Source organism: Mus musculus, chromosome 11, assembly GCF_000001635.26.
Source record: "Mus musculus strain C57BL/6J chromosome 11, GRCm38.p6 C57BL/6J".
Taxonomy (NCBI): domain Eukaryota; kingdom Metazoa; phylum Chordata; class Mammalia; order Rodentia; family Muridae; genus Mus; species Mus musculus.
This window is the reverse complement of record NC_000077.6, coordinates 65,029,472-65,049,257: the sequence shown is the minus strand read 5'-3', so window position 1 is coordinate 65,049,257 and position 19,786 is coordinate 65,029,472. Positions and strand designations below refer to the sequence as shown.

General features: G+C 44.9%; 1 protein-coding gene across 8 annotated transcripts in view; it reads left to right on the top strand.

Annotated features, from left to right (window-relative positions):
* Arhgap44 (Rho GTPase activating protein 44) overlaps nt 1-19,786 on the top strand; it is a 160,934-nt gene that overhangs the window by 113,715 nt on the left and 27,433 nt on the right. For all 8 annotated transcript variants that reach the window (XM_006532873.4, XM_017314452.2, XM_006532871.4 and 5 more), the window contains 5 exons: nt 7,748-7,816; nt 10,026-10,107; nt 10,515-10,642; nt 17,063-17,174; nt 17,526-17,607. In XM_006532873.4, the coding sequence (XP_006532936.1) occupies nt 7,748-7,816; nt 10,026-10,107; nt 10,515-10,642; nt 17,063-17,174; nt 17,526-17,607 (473 nt within the window). The remainder of the gene's footprint in view (nt 1-7,747; nt 7,817-10,025; nt 10,108-10,514; nt 10,643-17,062; nt 17,175-17,525; nt 17,608-19,786) is intronic.

The following is a 19,786-nucleotide window of genomic DNA, read 5'->3' as shown; positions in this document are numbered from 1 at the left end:
TCTGGTCCACCGGTTGGCTGGCTGACAAATTGGAATCTGGCCTCCTTCACTGGTGAGTCCTGTGCTTCATAGAGGATTTTGTAGTTGTCTAACAGTTGCATTTACCCAGCCTCAAGAGAGTTGTGAAGCCTACAGTCAGCACCGAACAGGCACAGAAGACCCCAGCGTTTGATCGGGTTACTGGTTATCAGTGTGTTCTTCAGTCCCTCGAGTGCTTGGGCCGGTGTTCTGCTTGATACCAGTTTCTCATTGAATCTGAAGGAAGACATCATAAGGCCTGTATTGTTTCATCTGCCAAGTATGTGTGATGGCCCAGAACATGGTCTTTCTTGCTCTAGACTGCATGCGCATTTGTGAATGATGTGCATTTGCTGCGGTTAAGGGTGTGGCCTGCCTATGCTTTGGTGATGCTGCTGAGCTCATCTGTGTCTGTGCTGACTTCCAGCCTACTGCTACCGTTTCCACTGGGATTCTGCTTCCCTTTGGAGTTCTATAAGTTATTGATGAGCATAGCTTGATGTTCTATATATACATTGAAGATTATTATGTCTTCTGGAGTACTGACTCCTCTCCTGGGGTTCCTTCCTACCCATCCTGCCCCAATAACTTTCCTTATTCTAATGTCTGCTTTATCTGAAACAGCAATATGGCAGCCCCACTTTCTTTTGGTTAGTCTTGGCAAAGTGTGTCTTTGTACATCCCTTTTCTTCTTTTGAGGAGGAGAGTGAGACAGTATTTCATCCTATATTCCATAGTAGCATCAGAGTTTTCAGCCCCTTCCCCAGCCTCCAGAGTGTCAGGATTACAAGCAAGTGTCCCCATGCCTGGCTCTTCCCTTTATATTTAATCTACATGTGCATTTTTATTTAACGTGGGTTTCATCTGGGTTTAAGACCTGGTAGACTTGGTGGTTAAGAGTATTTATCACTCTTGCAAATGACCCAGGCTTGGTTCCTAGCACCACATTGGCACTACACCTATCTGTAACTCTAGTTCCATAGGATCAGATGCCCTCTTCTGACCTCGGGTACCACACATACACGTGCATGCCTGGCCACCAAAACTCTCACATACATAATATAAAAATAAATAAACGTATACAAAAGATTAAAGCCGTAGCCAACATATAGTTGACTATGCTTTGCTTTTGTATGCTGTTCCGACAGTTTTTGTCTTTCAGTTGATAGACTTAGTGTTCAGAGTGATTATCGATAGCATAGGTTGCTACCTAGCATGTTTCGGATTTAGATATGTTGCTCTCACTCCTAAGCTTCTCTTCCACAATTCTTTCATTTGTAGTTTGAATTGAACATTTTATCTGATTTTGATTCTCTCCTTTAAAATATTACAGTAGCTTCCCATTTTGACGTTTTTAGTGGCTTCTCTAGAACTTACAATTTACAAGCTAGTTCAAGTACATTCTCAAATAACATAGTACTCTTTCATAACTAGCAAAAGTGCCCTTCTATTTGTTTCTGTGTTTCTTCCTTTTGTGTAAGTTCTTGTGTGCTGGCACACCATGACACTCGGGAGGTCAGAGGACAAATCTGGAGAATAGGGTCTCTCCTTCTACCATATGGGTTCCAGGGATAGAATACAGATCTTCATGTTTAGCTCTCTGTTTCCAAAGTGCCTTATAACCATGTACCCCCAAATGTGAATACATTGTTGCTAATATTCGCTTGTGGGAACTGTCACCCCTGAGAACACTTAATAACAAAACAGCTTTCATTTTACTTCCACTATCAGTTAATTTTCTCATCACTGTAACAAAATGCAGGACGGAGGCAGCTTACGGAAAGAAGAGTTTTCTTTGGCTCATAGTTGGAAGGTGTATTTGTTAGGGTTTCCATTGCTGTGAAGAAACACCATGACCAAGGCAACTCTTACAGAGGACAACATTTAATTATGGCTTATTTATAGGTTCAGAAGTCCAGTCCATTATCATCATGGCAGGAACCATGGCAGAGTCTAGACAGGCATGAGGCTGGAGAAGTTGAGAGTTTTGCATCTTATTTAGAAGGCAAACAGGAAAAGACTGACTCTCAGGCAGTTAGGAAAGAGGGTCTCAAAACCCACCCCCATAGTGACACACTTCCTCCAACAAGGCCACACATCCTAAAAGTGCCACTCCCTAGACCAAGCATATTCATATCACCACAGAGGGTACAGTCGTTCATGGTTGGCGAGGCATGATGGCAGGGATGTAAGGCGCTTGGTCACATCATAGTTAAGAAGAAGATATGGATAACACCACCCCTACCCCCATTTTTGTTCAGTCAAGAGCTCTAGTCCGTAAGTTGTTGTGACCCACCACATTCACAGTATATCTGGCTCCCCAGTTAAACCTCTCTGGAAATGCCCTTAGAGTCACGTCTCCTAGGTGTTCTAAGTCACATGAGGCTGTGAGATGAGACCAACAATCAAAATTACCCAGTACACCCTCATTCATTGTTCTGCAGTGTGATTGCTTTCTGGGGCTCTGGGTGTCTCTTCATGTCATACTCTTTCTCTGTGGAATCATCTTTAACATGCTAGACATGCCGTGTCTAGGGCAGCACAGCTCTTCAGTCTTTCCTTGTCTGGCCAAGTCTTTATTTCTCCTTTACTTTTGAAGGATAATTTTTCAGAGTATGGGATTCTAAGCTAGTGCTTTAATGTTTACTTTTAATAGTTTAGCCGACCCATGCTGTGTACTAGCTTTCGTGCTTTCAGAGTTAAACTCTAATTCCTTTTCCCCTATGTCACTTTCCCCCAAGATGTTGTCTTTGTTCAATCTGCTGAAATTTAATCATTGCACATCTATGTGTAATTTTATTTTACTTTTTAAAAATAAGTATGTATGTATTTAATTAATTATTTATTCACTTTACATTCTAATATCATACCCCTCTCCTCTCGGTACTCCCTCATTGCAAGTCCTTCTCCTAGTCCACCTTCCCATTCTCTATTGAGAAGGGGAGAAGCCTCTCTCTGAGTGTCATCCCTCCATTAACCCCCCCCCTCTCTCTCTCTCACACACACACACACACACACACACACACACACACACACAAAGTTGCTGCAGACTACACACATCCTCTCCACTGAGAACAACAAAGCAAGGGATTTACAGGCACGAAACGGGGCTTAGGGACAGTTCCCGCTCCAATTGTTGGTGGACCCACATGAAGACCAAGCTTCTTATCTGCTGCATATGTTGGGGGCGGGGGTGTTTCCAGCCTGTGCTCACTCTTTGATTGGTGATCCAATCTCTTGGAGCCCCCAAGGATCTAGGTTAGTTGACTCTGTTGGTCTTCTTGTGGAACCCCTGTCTTCTGGTCTCTCAATCCACCTACCAACTCTTCCATAAGACTTTCTGGGCTCCATCTAATGCTTAGGTGTGTGCCTCTGCATCTCTTTCCATTGGCCACTGGGTGAAACCTCTCAGAGATCAGTTATGCTAGGTTCCTCTCTGCCTCTCTGCAAGCATAACAGAGTATCATTAATAGTGATCAGGCTGAGAAGCACCTAAAGAAATGTTCAATGCCCTTAGTCATCAGAGAAATGCAAATCAAAATGAGTCTGAGATTCCACCTTACACCCATCAATGTATGGCTAAGATTAAAAACTCAAAGGACAGCACAGGCTGTCAAAGTTGTGGAGCAAGGGGGAACACTCCTCCATCGATGATGAGAGTACAAACTTGTGCAACTACTCTGGAAATCAATTTGGTATTTTCTCAGAAAATTGGTAATAGTTTCTACTGCAAGACCCAGCTATACCACTCCTGGGCATATACCCAAAAGATGCTCCACCATACCACAAGGACACCTGCTTAACTATGTTCCTACCAGCCTTATTCATAATAACCAGAAACAGGAAATAACCTAGATGTCCTTCAACTGAAGAATGGATAAAGAAAATATGGTTCATTTACATAATGGAATACTACTCAGCCATTAAAAACAAAGACATCATGTCTTTCGCAGGCAAGTGGATGGAATTAGAAAATATTATCCTGAGTAAGGTAACCCAGACCTAAAAGGACATATGCATGGTATGTGCTCACTTATAAGTGCACATTAGCCATAAAGTACAGGATAATCATATTGTAATCAACAGACCAAAAGAAGCCAAATAACAAGGAGGGCCCAAGGGAGGATGGTTGAATCTTTCGTAGAAGGGGACACAGAATAGATATTGAAGGTCAATGGAAGGAACTGGGGGGAAGAGGGAATGGGAAGGGGTGTGGAGGGGAGCTCATATGTAGGGAGAGCCTGGAGAGAGAAGGGAAATCGGCAGTGGGGGGACAATTTCTAGAACATACCAGAGACCTGGGATGGGAGAGGCCCCAGAGGGTCTAGGGGGTGACTTTAGCTGAGACTCCTAGCAGTGGGGGATGTGAATCTGCAAGTGGCTACTTCCTGTAGCCAGGCAGGAGTCCCAGTGGAGGGATAAAGACAGCAGCCCACCCACAAAACCTTCGACCCAAAATGTGTTCTGAAGAAGTGCAGGAACAAAGATAGAGCAGAGACCGAGGGAATGACCAACCAATGACTGCCGCAAATTGAGATCCATCCCATGAGCAAGGACCAATCCCTGACTGTTAATGATAGCATGTGTAATTTATGTGTGTTTATTGAGCATGGTGTTCTCTGCCTTTCCTGGATCTATTGGGTTTTTAAAACTTGGGGATATTCTCAGTAATTGCTGTTTTAAATCTTACGTTTGCACTGTTCTTTCATTTTTCTCTTAGAATGTATTGAATATTCTGCATAAAAAAGTATTGGTTTCAATGTTTTTAATATTAGATTTTTTTTCCAGATTGTGATATATCTCTGTATATATAAGTCTAACATTCACTTATGTTTCATATTTACCTTATACAAAGAACCTGAAGGGAATTAATTTTTTAAATTTATTCTTTGACAATTTCATATACATATGTAATGTATTGTACCCTCTCATTAACTTCCTTTACACAACCCATGCTTGCTGAACCCTGAAGGGAAAATTTCAAAGTAATCTGTTTATTTATTCTTGAGTACATGTAGGGTGTGTGTGGGTGTGTGTATGTATCATGTACTGTGTACATATTTGTGTGTGCATGTGTGTGGAGGCCAGAGGCTTGATCATTCTCACTTCATATATTGAAGCAACATGTATGACTTGCGCCCACAGCTCCAAAGTTATCATCTCGTCTAGCTGGCAAGCTTGTTCCAGGGACCCCTTGTTTCTTCCTCCTTGAACACACTGGCATTGCGGGCGGCCCACAGGCCCACCTAGCACTTACATGAGCAAGAACCATCTGAACCCCAGAACTCATGCTGTCGAGGCACACCTCTTCTGTCATTCTTAACAGGGTCTGTCCTCAGAAGGAATTATTTTGTCAAAGTTTAACACACATGGGGCTGGAGAGATGGCTCAGCATTTAAGAGCAGTCAGTGCTCTTCCAGAGGTCCCAAGTTCAATTCCTAGCAACCACATGGTGGCTCACAACCATCTCTAATGAGATCTGATTCCCTCTTTTTGTGTGTCTGAAGATAGCCTCAGTGCACTCATATAAATAAAATTAAAATTAAAAAAAAAGAATTTAAAAAGTTTAGCACACATGCACACATACACACACACACACCCTGGGCTAATCAACCCTAGAAAGAGGGAAGGAGCTCACAGCATCCCCCCAAGTCTAGCTATCATACCTAAAAGAGGAGTAAAATATGGAAGGTTCCTAGTTAAATTCCAAGCTCAGAGTCATAGTCTCAAAACATAAAACTAAATAAAAAAGAAAAACCAACCCAACTTTTATCATAGGACCACAGACTGTGTTGTTCTTCGTTACACACATCAAGGAACTGACAGTGGGCACGAAATGTAATTGACAGACACAATACGTCTAGGGGAAGTTAACCTCTATAAAAATATAAACTAGTAACATATTACTTTAATTTCTCTCATATATTTGATGGTGATTGAATAAAATGACTACGGGAAACAAAAATTTATGAATTATTCCTTGTAGGAGACTGCTCTGTGTGTGGCAGTATATAGCTCAGTTCTGGTGTTCAGAATCATAAGTCAACTGCCCACTTTGTCATAAAGAAGTAAGGAGGTGGGTCTAGACACATTTGAGGGGTACATATCGGACACTATACTAGTGAGGAAATAGGAACGTGCTCCAACCATAGAATCAATTTATCCGTATGTCAGAGACCTACAAGCAGTCTGGGCCTGTTTTTATTGTTATTTGGTTTTTTGGGTTTTTTGTTGTTGTTGTTTAAAGATTTATTTATTTATTATATGTAAGTATACTGTAGCTGTCCTCAGATACTCCAGAAGAGGGCATCAGATTTCGTTACAGATGGTTGTGAGCCACCTTGTGGTTGCTGGGATTTGAACTCGGGACCTTCGGAAGAGCAGTCGGCGCTCTTAACCACTGAGCCATCTCGCCAGCCCTGTTGTTTGTTTTTATTTACCCAAGCACCTGTATGAAACAGTGTGAGCGGGTAGAATAGAGAGATCCAGGGCAAACAGTGCTTATGGTGGTGATCTCCACCTGTCAGAATCTGGCTATTTCTTTTGCATTCTTCTGAGTTGTAAACTGGAAGACACGAGTGTAGACATGTTCTACTCTGTTGGGCATATTTTACTACTCTTTTCACCACTGTGACAGAATGCCTGCCTGAAGCAACTTAAGGGAGGAAAGGTTTCTTTCCTCTCCTTGTTTTAGGGGACCCAGGCCATCATGACAGAGGATGTACTGCCTCTGTGTCTGTGGGAATGTGGCTGAGACGTCCCCTTCACACGTCATGACTACCTACAGTCTCACAAGGCCAACTCTTCCTGAAGCACAGGGCTGCCTGCTTCTGTTTGTTCAGGGTCTGTCTGTGTTGGCTTTGTGTGCTATTGCTCTGCCGGTCTGATTCCAGTTTGCAAACTCTTCCCAGTGAGTGCTTCTTCTAGGGAGTGTGGCTTCTAGATGCCACATGGCTTTCACACACAAGGACAGAGTGACATCCCCAAGATGCTACTAGCACCAGTGTATGCTGCTCAGAGAACACTTATTGTGCCTGCTGTGCCTGTCTCTCTGGAACTGAAACCCTCTCTTCTCAGAATAGAGTGTTCCAGATCCCAGGGCAGCATTAGGCTCAGTTGCCTCCCAAGTGGACAGAACTCCTGGTGGTGAAGAACTCTGAACTCTGTTAAGTTTGTGTGCGACATAGGAGCGAGTCAGAATTTGCCAAGTTTTCAGTCAGCCATCCTTCCCCACTGTGAACCTTGTCTATCCGGGTTTCCTGCAGATCACTGCCTTTCTGTTCCTTTCCCACATGCTCATGGTCATCCAGTCAGTTTGAGGGTGAAGGCTATCAGGAAGGTGAAGTGACCCAAGCTAAGCAGTGGCAGAGGGAGGCAAGCCACTGTGTGTGCCTGGAGTTGCTTCTGGTGGCAGGTGGCAGGGCAAGCTGCTGAGGTATAGAGAGCTCATTTGCACATCACTGTCCCACACCAGCTTGGATTTGCAAGCCCATAAGTTAAAGCTCTGGGAAACTGCTAGTATGGTAAACTTCCAAAGTTACTTCTTTCTAGATCCATGGTTGAGAGACAAGAAGTCCCACGGGGAGACTATTCAACACGCCGCATACTATTGAAAATCGGGTGCAGCAGGGTTTAAGCCCTTTCCTCCCGTGCTGTCTTGGACAGGTGTTGGCCACCCTCCGCCAGTATTCTCTTTTTAACCTTGCTTATATAATTTTACCTTGCACAGGACCAGCTTTCTGCTGACATGTACAGTTTTGTGGCCAAAGAAATTGACTATGCAAACTACTTTCAAACGGTAAGGGTCCACCAAGGTAAGACTGCAGATAGTCTTTATAGACAGTCATGATGTGCACAGCAAAGGAAGATGGGCGGTTAAAAAAGGGGGCCTTCTGAGTGCGTGAAAGCATCAGTGGAGGGAGTGAGGGGTGGGGTGGGGTGAGGTGGGCAGCGCTTTGTTGGTTCAATCTCTTGGTGAGTTCTGTCCTCCGTGTGTAAAACCCTAAGCTTGAAACAGAGCCCCATCCCTGAGGATTGATACAGCCTAGCTAACCAGTAGCAGGGATTCTCAACCAAGAGGGGTGCTTCCCCCTTTCTTCGAGAACTTTGGGAGTTAACAGATGCCTCTGGTTGTCCCAGCTCAGGAAGGCTGTGGCGCTGTGTCAGTGGTAGACAAAGGGGAGCACTAAGCCTCTTCAGATGTACAGGCGGCTCCGTACAGCAGAGTTGCCCAACCCAGGAAGTCCAAAGACCCATGCTGAGACACCTAGATTTGTGACAGCAAAGGATTTGAGAAGATTAGGAAGATAGTCAGCTCCCCATAAAAGCGTATTTTTTTTCTATTGAGGATCTTTGCCAACTTCAAAAGGCAATGATTGATTTGGCCTGGTGACTGCCTCTCCTCCGTGAAAGCAGATTTAGAGTCCAGAGACAGGATCTGAGGCACCTGAGCTTCGGTCAGCCAGTCCTGATCATTTGGACCCTGGTTCCTTGCCAGAGTGAACATATGGCTCAATAAAAGAAATGGTACAAAAGCATTGACAGGGAAATCATACTGGAGAGCAGTTGAGTGTACCTGTTCGCTAAAACCCACCGGCTTTCATTTCATGACCAAAGGACTGGTGGGAGAAGAAAAGAAGTGACTCAGGAAGAGAAGCAGGCAGCCGGGTCTGAGATATACAAAGTGCTCGGTGGGGTACACCGGGTGAACAGCTGCAGGCTCTGGCACTTTCCTGCATTAATAGGGTTACAGACTGTCGCAGTTCACCCTTACACACACACACACACACACACACACACACACACACACCCCTACAATAGAGCTGCTAAGTATCACTTCCTATACGGAATGTCTGCTTCAAAGTAGTTGTATTGATTAATTTTCTGTTGCCGTTGTCAAACATCACGGCCCAAAAGCAGCTCCTCCAAGGAAGGGTCTCTGTGGGACTTCTGGTACCAGAGAGACACGGTTCACCATGGAGGAAAAGCTTGGCAGCAGCCAGGCATGGAGGTCCAGGAAAGAAGCCGAGAGCTCACATCCTCAAATACAGTCAGGAAGCAGAGCCGGCAAACTGGAAGTAGAAAGGCTTTTTCCTCTCCAAGCCTGCCCCTTCCTCCAGCAAGGCCCGCCATCTGAACACCACCCCCAAGCAGCACTACCATCTGGGGACCAAGTGGTCACATGTGGGAGACTGAGGCCAATTGCTCACTTAAGCCACTAGTAGTGTATTTTCAAAGGCATTCCATGGACTTGACTTACGAAATCCCCAGCGCCCAGGCTTCGTCAGGCTGCTTCCCAGGCCCCAGGCTCCTTCTGCCCCACACTCGTGCTGTCATTGTTTATGCTCCGTGCCAGGCTTTTGTTTAGTTTGGGGGAGGTGGACAGCCAGAAAATAGATGAAGTCATTTTTGCTTATGAGTTTTCCTTGGCCCGAAGCAACGCTGCAGTTGTTTCTTTAATGGATTGGGTGGCGAGAAGAACACCTTGAAGGAGTTTGTTCTCAGGACCACGTGACTATAGACAAAGCCATTGTGCCTCTCGGGGTATATATGAAGTAGAACCACATGATTTCTAAGGACTTACATGTTCCAAGTGACTAGCAGAAGTCAGGACGCACACAGACTGCTCTAACTCGAGTATATCTTACAGGCAAACAGACCTCAGCATGTATTTTCTGTTTACATTCATATTCACCAATTGTTGCACCTTCATTGCTACCTTCAGCTTAGGGAATGGGGGTCCAGGTGAGGTCAGGTGATCCAAAGCAAGTTCCCTAAGCCAGGCTCCAGCTCAGGCAGATTCCCCTATTCCTTCCCGGTTCTCCTACCTCCTATGTTTCCATGCAGAGTGACCCCCTTTTCCATACTGGCTGAAGCACTGGAGGAGGCTGAGGGCTATCCTGTCTGCTTCCTCCCAAGTGCAAGTGCCTTTGCGAAGAAAGGAGGCCTCTGTAGAAGGCTGCTTCCCTTTGGCAAAGTGTAATATGTTTGTTCTTGTGTTTTCTCAGCTAATAGAAGTGCAAGCTGAGTACCACAGGAAGTCGCTGACACTGCTGCAGGCTGTGTTGCCTCAGATCAAAGCCCAGCAGGGTAAGTGCAGGCCTCCCTTAGAGCTGGGAGGGTGGGGAACCTGCTTGCCCTCCTGGATGAGAACAGCTCTCCCCACCTCTGCTCTCCTGGGAAAGCTGTGTTTAGAGAAGCTGGTAGACCTCTCTGAGCTGGTGTTCACCAGTGACCCAAAGCTGAGCTCATCCCTCCACACTTCACGGGCAGTGAGCTGGGTGTGTGTCGGATGGCTGTCACATTAAGCCCAGTGCTGCCAGGTTCAGTTCTCTCCAGGCCTTTCCATTTTCCACTAAGCCACAAGAGCGAATGCTCATCTGGACCCCCTGTTTCTTTGGTACTCTGTGCAGAATCTGGATAAGGGGAGAAAGAGTCTGTCGTAGGTGGCCTTGGGAAGCTACTAACTGGCCCCTTTCTTGCTCACCCCTCCCCAGAGGCCTGGGTGGAGAAGCCTTCCTTTGGGAAGCCCCTGGAGGAGCACCTGATGATCAGTGGCCGAGAGATCGCCTTCCCTATCGAGGCGTGTGTGACCATGCTGCTGGAGTGTGGGATGCAGGAGGAGGTAGGCACAGAGCATCCACACCCATCTCCCAGCTGATGTGATCTTCTAAGAGGCAGGATCTGCAGGGGCTTCTCCACAGTAGCATCCCCACCCTAGATCGCTAAATTAAGACATGTGCTAATTTGGGCAATATTGTCTCTTCTGCAGATACTAAATAGGCACTGCATTCTCTTGAGAAGTTTGACTTTTACAGACTACGGGAGATTAACAGGTGCCCATGAAGGCCGAGTGATGAAATTCTAGACACCAGTTCTTCATATTCAATGTGGGTGGTTTGGAGATTCTGCTGCTGCTCTTACCCTATTCATCTTACCTCCTCCCTCTCTTCATCCTCCCTCTTTGCCACGTCTTCATTTCCCTCTTCCTCCTCCCCCACTTCCCCTTCTTCTTCCTTGTCTTCTCTAATTATCCTCTTCCTCTGCTTCCTTCTCCTTCCCTTCGTTTTCCTCTCTCCTCCTCCCCCCTTCCTGTTCCTCCTCCTTTGCTTTCCCTAGGTCCCCTCCTCTTCCTCTTCTTCCACCTTTGGGTTAGAACTTTTCTGATTTTCAGGATAGCGCTCTTGCCCATCCATTTTGTCCAGATCTTCACAATTTCACGGATCAGGACATTTGGAATGTTCTTTTCAGAGCATCCTGTAAAGAAGAGCTATGAAGAATTGATGGCGGGCACCCTTTGTCCTGCCTCTAGTCGGTCATTTGTTTGGTTTTATCTCCAGGCTATTTTAGCATCTTCGCTTCACTTTTCTTTAGCCTGATCAGCCACTCTGGATTGGCGTAGGGCATGCTATATATTCATTATCTATTACTAAACAAAATATAAACATGGAATGAAAGGTCATAAACTCATTAGAAGAGGTGAGTCATTTGATACTGAGAAAAATATAAAAATGGGATGAGGGCTTATAAACTTACTGGAAGAGATGAGTCCAGCTGAGGGAAATGAAGACATGGCAAAGACGGAGGATGAAGAGAGGGAGGAGGTACGATTCATCCAGTAAACATGATTAGTCCAAGACAGGCTGTATTCTCTGAGGGCAAGGCCACATAGGACAGGCTAAGGGCCGAGGAAGAGAAGAAACTTCTGAACATCTTGGTCACTGGAATACCAGGGGCTGGAAAAAACAGGACTGAAGTACAAAAATGTGGCTGATTTAGCTCCAGGAGGGCAGGTTTTTATATGATGGCTATGATGAATAATATGATTGTCTCATTTTAGATAATGATAGAGCTGTTGATGAGTTAGAGAGTCAGATGAGACAAGGCAGGATTATTGTTGATTACTGTGGTTATGAGTCCTTTCCTGAACACTGAATTCATATAGTGTTTGTATTCAGAAGTAATGGTATATTGTTAAAAAAAAAAAAAGACTTGAAACAAGGGGGGTTAATGAGGAGAGAATACAAGACAGGATTCAGTGTGAGAGTTTTCAAGTTCTTTATGAAGAAGCCATAGCATCTTACAAAGAAGAAATTGTGCATCCACTACCCAATAATGAACTAGAAGAATTAAATGATAATGTCAACTTAATCACAAAATGGATTGGGCAATGGGTCAAGGATAACAACTGTCAATGTACAGACTGGCCGTCCAGGCATGGGGGTGCACACCTTTAATTCCAGATCCCAGGAGGCAGAGACTGGTCTACATAGTAAGTTCTAGGCCAGCCAGCCAGCACTGCATAGTGAGCCTGGCTGCTCACAGTATAGCCACCCTTGTTAATATCACTCAGCCCACTTAGTAGGCATTGCCCGAAGGTCAGTAGAAGAAAACTAGGTTGTAGTTCTAGCTGATGCCTGGATTTCTTTATCTCCATGAGAAAGCTTAAACAATCTCACATATGAATATAAAATACGGATTGAGACTGAAAATGGTCATCAAATTCACCTCATAAATAATAAATATGATCAGTGGATGCATGTCTTTTATGTTTAACCACCAAAATGTGGTATCTTAAAAATGGAAAACTAAATATAAAAACCATAAAATTTCAAAGGGGAAAAGGATAAATGTGGATTATCTGCCTTAAGTATCTGCCATACAAGCAGGAGGACCTAAGCTGGGGTATCCAACAGTTCCGTCAAGAAATGGCTGCATGTGCACTCCTGGAATTCTAGTGCTAGGGCAAGAGGGGGCACAGATAGGATTCCTGGGGTTTGCTCGATTCCTTCCTAACCATAGAGCTGTGAGTTTTAGGTGTAGCTAGAGAGCCCTTTTCAAGGGCCTAAGACAGAGAGCAATAGGAGAAATACCCCATGTCCTCCTCTGGTACCCCTCACCTGCCCACATTGCCTTATAGTACCCATAGACACTGAAAAGGGAATAAACATGGAGTCTTGTTTTGTTTGTGCCTTTATATGGTAAAAACTCTTGTTATAGTTTCATAGTTGTTACCAGTGGAAAATGTAAAAAAGGGTCTTCTTGGTCCTTAAAAAAGTCTTATGGAAGAGGCTGATTGGGCTTTTCTGGTCTGTCTGTTGTCTCCCTCCCTCCCTCCCTCCCTCCCTCCCTCCCTCCCTCCCTCCCTCTCTCTCTTCCTTCCTCCCTCCCTTCCTCCCTTCTTGCCTCCTTCCTTTTTGTACTATTATTTATCTATTTATTTAGGCAGCATCTCACCCTATAGGCCAAGCTTGTATGGAACTTGCTATCTAGTCTTGATTATTTCTTTTAATTATAGAAAAACTTACAGGAAGATAAAAACAATGAGTCTTAAACCCTTGTCACCTTGGTTCTTCTCCACCCCCACTACTTTTTGTCTTAGTTATTTAGAAGCAGACTATATCTGCCATATTCTCATTATATGCTATTACAATCATCTTTAGCATTGTCAAGTTTCTAGTCAGTTGGTGAACTGACCTCTGATGTTCCCTGCCTTATCTCTGCCTTTCTGGTCTCTGCCCTTCTGGGAACACTCTTCCTCTAGACAGAGCCACTCCTACTTTTTGCCTTATTTTTCCCACTGTGCATCACCTCCTTTCTTTTATGAACAAATACGATCAGCTTTTCCTCAACCTAGAAAAGACTAGGTCCCCTATATCCCAGGGGAGCCTGCCATTCCTCTCCCTAGCCCATTGGTTGTGTTTCTTTATGAAGCACAACTCCAAAGAAAAAACTCTCAACATTCCTACCATGTGCCAACCACGACTCACCCTCTCTCTCCTTGTGCTATTACTTCTGTGCCTCTTTGTGACTTTTCTAGTGCTGTGACAAAACACCATGGCCAAGGCATTTATAAGAGGAAGTAGTTAGTGTGGGGCTCCTACTTTCAGAGGGTTGGAGTCCTTGATGGTGGAGCATGCTTGTTCCCTGACAGCAGGAACAGCTGAGAGCACACATCCTCATTCGGGAGGCAGAGTGGAGCCTGTCTGTCACTACATTGTGGGTTCTTCTTTCTTCCACCCTTTCAACTGCCTAACACTAGATAGGAGAGAAGAAAGGATGGAGAGGAAAGGAAAGAACTGAATTAGATTGGGGGCCAGAAATAAGGAGACATGATCATTAGATTACTTCCTGCTGTTTAAGGGCATCAAATTCTTTGGGACAAGTTTGATCTTCACCATCAGGATATCTGATTTCTCCTTATTTCTTCTTTGCACATAACTACTTATCAAACCATGGCCAACAACCCAACCCACCTCTGGGCTCTAGCATTTATATACCCCTCTGAAAAGTCCCCAGAATTCCAAACATCACACCCTTGCAGAAACTATCTGCAGCTGGCAAAACAACGCCCTTGCTAGAGCATGAGGCAAATCATAGTCAGCTGCTGTGGATAATCTGAAGCAGTCCCATATCTAACACTTGGAAATAAAACAAAAACATTCTTATAATATTTTAAAATATTTTATATATATATTATATTAAAAATTTTTCAGAAACCTTAAAACCAAAACTGCCACTATAGCGGAGAGCTAACTGGAAATAGAATGAAGCCTTTGAAACCCCAAAGTCCACTTCCACGGACATATCTCCTCCAACAATGCCATACCTCCTAATCCTTCCCAAAGAGTTCTACTAACTAAGAACTACGTATTCAAACATATGAGCCCATGGAAGCCATTCTCATTAAAATAAACACAGTCCCCATCATCTTAGAGCTCAAACTACCCTCATTGATCTTCCAAGCCACCAATGACCAGCACCAGCTCCATTTGTCTCTACCAGACCCAGCTATGGTGGCAGTCCCATATCATGGCTCCTGGGGCCACAACATCCCTTGTATAGGCCTCTGCCCTCCTCCCTGTCAGGTTGTTTTCTATTATAATCATCGACTCCTCGGTCTGTACCTTTGACTTTGAGGATTCTTCTCATGGTGTCTGCTCTTCCTGAATTATGCCCCAGCCTGTATGTGGATGTGTCCCATGTGCAGGCTCCACTCTGCCTTTGTTGGCATTTTTCCAGTGTGGCTTGAAAACCTCTTGACTGACTAACTAGCTAACTAGTACTGAACTAACTAGCTATATTCATAATCCCCCTTTAATAAGACAGCCTTTAGTGTTATGTAGCTGCTTATACTACATAACACTACCCCCTTTATCCATAAGGCACTGGGTAGTGGATGCCCGAAGCATGAAGAACATCAAATCATGTGTCGCTTTGTTCCTTCTATGTCTGCATACTCTTATAAGAAAGTTAGATTTATAAATTAGGTACAATAAGAGACTGTGTTAATTAATTATTCTTTGGTTGGTTGATAAAACACTATAACCAAAGGCAAGAAAGGAGAGGGATGAGAGTCCATCACAGTGGTGAGGCCGAGCACACGGAGGCCAGCATGGTGGCAGGGCAGGACATTTGAGAGCTTACATCTTTAACAGCAAACACTAGGCAGAGATAGCAAACTGGAAGTGTCATGAAGCTTTAAACCCTCAAAGCCTGCCTCCAATGATGTACTTTCCCCAGGGAAGCTACACCTCCTAACCCTCCCCCAAACAGTGCTGGGGACCAAGTGCTCAAGTGTTTAAGCTCATGAAAACATTTATCATTCAGATGACCACAAAGACTCATAGTAATTAATAATAAAACACAATGGCTCTAATAACATGTTGTAATAAAAGAATTTAGTTTATGAGTGATTCCTTCCCAGAATTTTTGGTTTAGTATTTCCAAACTGCAAATGACTATGGGCAACTGAGACCATAGAACAGGAAAAATACAGATAGGGCCAGGACCACTGAGTTTGACGGCTTGGTCCCTCCTCTTTTTTATTATCCTTCCCCAACACTACTGGCTCTTCCTGAGTAGTCATTGCATGGTTCTGAGTTCTAAGTCCTAAGTCAGTCTTTGTGTGTGCTCCAGCTCGCTGTCCTTGTCACAGCAGCCTGACAGACACATCTGCCTGCACTGGTTAGTATGACCTCACACATGCCCGCGAGCTCTTGTCTCGCATCCTCCACTGAGAAGGCATCATACTGTCAGCTCGGAAGCTACCTGGGAACACTTTCTTTGGAAGGAACTTGGAAATCCATAAAGCCAAAGAGGAATGAGGGCCGGCCAGCCAGCTTGCTTTTCAGTCTGGGGGGGGGGGGGGCAGAAAGCCAGGGGGTTCCACACTTCACTGTACTGGGACTGGGGCTTCCTTCCCACTCTGACCTGCATTTATCTTCTCTTTCAAACACCCCCATTTACCCCAGTTTCACTTTATAGTCTGAGGCTGCTCATTTGGACCTAAGTGGAGTAACACCAAAGTAATGCTAAGAACAGAACCTGGAGCTTTGCAGGCCATGCCATGTACCCTTCTTCTCAGGACACGGGTGCTACTTAGTTCTTCTTGTGCCTCCCAGTGTGTACTCAAGTACACACTTGCATGTGTGCATGGACCAGTGCTTCTCAACCTGTAGGTCATGATCCCTTTGGGGAGGTCGAATGACCCTTTCACAGGGGTCACCTAAGACCACTGGAATACACTGATATTACTGCTCATAACAGTAGCAAAATTACAGTTATGAAGGAGCAATGAAAAAGGTTTTATGGCTGGGGTCGCCACAACATGAGGAACTGAATTAAAGGGTGACAGCATTTGAAGGTTGACAACTATTTACCACAGACATTTGTTTGTTCAAGTTATTAAACCTTCATGTTTGACAGCTCTCAGGCATATTCTCCAAGATTTACTCTAAGTGCAACAAGAACCAGGCACAGGAGAGTCCAAGGTTCAGATACGCAGTACACTTAGTCAGTCAGTTCAGTGAGCCACCAGGCACGAGCTGCCACACTGAGAACAGCGCAGTGGACTCTTGAGCTGCCCGAGTCTGAGGGAGATACCTAAGAAAGTAGGGAGCTGCAACATCAGAACACGGCATTAGTGAAGTCCTGGAGGACGGTGGTCCAGAGGGAGGAGCAGGTAGACTTCCTATTCTTGACTTTTCTCTCGTTCCTCTGCTGAGTTGCTGGCCATCCTCTCACCCCTCCATCCTATCGGTAGGGCCTCTTCCGGGTAGCCCCCTCAGCCTCCAAGCTGAAGAAGCTGAAAGCTGCTCTGGACTGCTGTGTGGTGGATGTCCAGGAGTACTCGGCTGACCCCCACGCCATAGCAGGTAAGTACCCTCCACCTCTGAGCCAGGGTTCACAGGGAAGGGATAGCAAGGGCAGTGTGTGACTCTGTGTCTGGAGCAGTGGCTTCAGAGGTCCACCTGGGGCCCTGATTGTTCTGATCAGTGAAGAAAGACTACCTTAGCTGTACAGCTAGCCAATGGCAAGGTGATGTGAAAAACAAGGGGCAGGGCTATATAATGTTCAGCCCAGGTACTCTCGAAGCCTAGCCACTGTTCACATGGAAAACCACTATTTAATCTTGTGTTGTCCAAGGAATCGTGTCCAAATGGAGCTGTGTAGGCTGATGTGGTTTGTCCTGTTGTGTTGTAACAGCTTACTGTATTTATGCCCAGGGGCTTTGAAGTCTTATCTCCGAGAGTTGCCAGAGCCTCTTATGACCTTTGAACTCTATGACGAATGGATCCAGGCTTCTAAGTGAGTACCCCGTGTTGGATTGTGCTGTGGGTTGAGATTATGGGGATGATGATCATCCGTGTATCTGTGGACCATTAGATGCTTAGGTTCCTCATACAAAGCAGCCAGCATAGTGTTTGCATAGACCCTCATGTGCCATCCATAGATTACTTAGAATGTCCAATGCCATGTAAATAGTTGATAAACTGTACTATGTATAGGTTCATTGAAGTGTGACAGCCTGTGAGCTGGGATCCAGCTTCAGGCCTTCTTTCCATCATGAAGGACTATTGGTGAGTGTTCCCAAAAAAGCATGTCCAAGAACGCTGCCAGCAGCTCTATATGGGCAGTTACTAATGGCTCTTGAGAAAGGGACAGAGGCATTGCCTCATGTTCTGAGGCAAGTAAGAAATTGATAGAGCCACTCTGGCAACTTAAGGAGGACACATGTGGTTTATATATATAAATATATTGAAGATTATAATGTAATTACATCATTTCCCCCTTCATTTTCCTTCCCCCAGGTAGAGTTTTTAAAGAAAACTAGACACCTAACACTCAATAACATAGAACTTTAGGAGTGAACCTATCTGTGTACATTAAAGAAGGTTCTAGAAAGGCCCAACTAGGTAAGGACAGTGATTTCTTTTGATAGAGGAAGACGAGTAGTCTCAGGGTCTTTTTCCATATCTGTCACAGGGATATTTTAACAACGATGAATTAATAATGCTAAGGCATATGATGCAGGCCGTGGATGTGATCTGTGCCCCCACGATTCAGGGTGAGGGAGCAGAATTAGGAGGCCAGCAGCCAGAGCATCCCAAAGGCAAGGCAAGCCACAGCCTGGGGCTCCTCAGTGAAGCTTGCCTTTGTGACTCCTCACTCTCTTCCCTTGCTTGTGTGGGCTTCATCAAGGGAATGTTCTCTTTGTCCATAGGCTAAGAACTATCTTAAGAAAATACAAACAACCATAATGAGGAAGTAGAAAACACGAGGCAGGAGAATTGTTACCAGAGCCGGGATGGTGGAGACCAGAGTGGAGATCATGTGGGTAGGAGAGACGAGGTAGACAACACTTTTCTGAGAACAGGCTGGGAGCCAAGGTATCTGGTCATGGGATATGGCCACCCAAGGCATCCTACCTAGCTTCTCAGCTCTGACAAGTGAATTCATATTATTGACATATCATCTACAAGGTCTTAAGTGTCATGAGTCAGTGTGTGGGTGTATTGTGCAGTGATCAAACCAGGTTTATCATTAACACACTTGTCCCCTCAAATGGGCATTGCTCGTTACTCATTGCTCAACTACTGGGAGCTCAAAGAGATCCAGCTCACCTCAAGATGGGGGCATGCTTAAATCTATCAAGTTAGAGAAGGCTGCCTCATGTCAAATTGTCTGGTGGTGTTTATTTTCCAAAATAGAATGGAGTCATACTTTGGTGAACATATAGTCTGTGTGTTTTACTATCAAAGGAGGGTCTCAGGTTCCAAGGTGCTTTTAATAAATGGTACCATCTGTTGAATGATTATTAGAGGCTTGAAACTGTTCTAAGCTGATAAACATCTTTAAGCCCTCTAATTTTTATAACTCTTTGAAGTGGTCTAGGCTGTTTTCCTCACAATTCAAATGAGGACGCTGAGGTGGAGCAGAGCTGGGACAGCAAGATCCTTGCCAGCTACCACACGAGTGAGAAGAGGTTGAATCCAGTGAGCCCAGCCCTAGACTCAGGCATGCAGCCACTGCACTTTATGCCATTGTGGAACAAGACAGAGATTCTAGTGAGAAGTGAGCACATATCTCTTGACAGAAACTGCCTTGTGCTTTTACTGGATAGATGAGAACTCTTGCTAAGAAACTAGAGAAAGAGAGAAGAGTCAAGGGTGGCACTGAGTGTGCTGAGAGCCACTCTGGTCCCGATTCACCTAACAGTTGAAAAGGTAGGTGTCCACCAGAAGAAAGGAGTGGTCCCAATGACTCCCAGACACTGAAGCGTGGAAGCACAAGGACTTGTTTCTGGCCCTGGATGATAAACATTTCTAATGCTGAAGATTCATGGGTAATGATGGGACTGCTTTACGGGGTCTCATCCTGTAGAGAAAGGACTGTCCCCAGTGGAGATGTTCCCTACCATCTGTAAGCATCAAAGTCTCTTAGTTAAATTTTCAGAAGATACCAGGATCTGAGCCTGCTTCTCAGA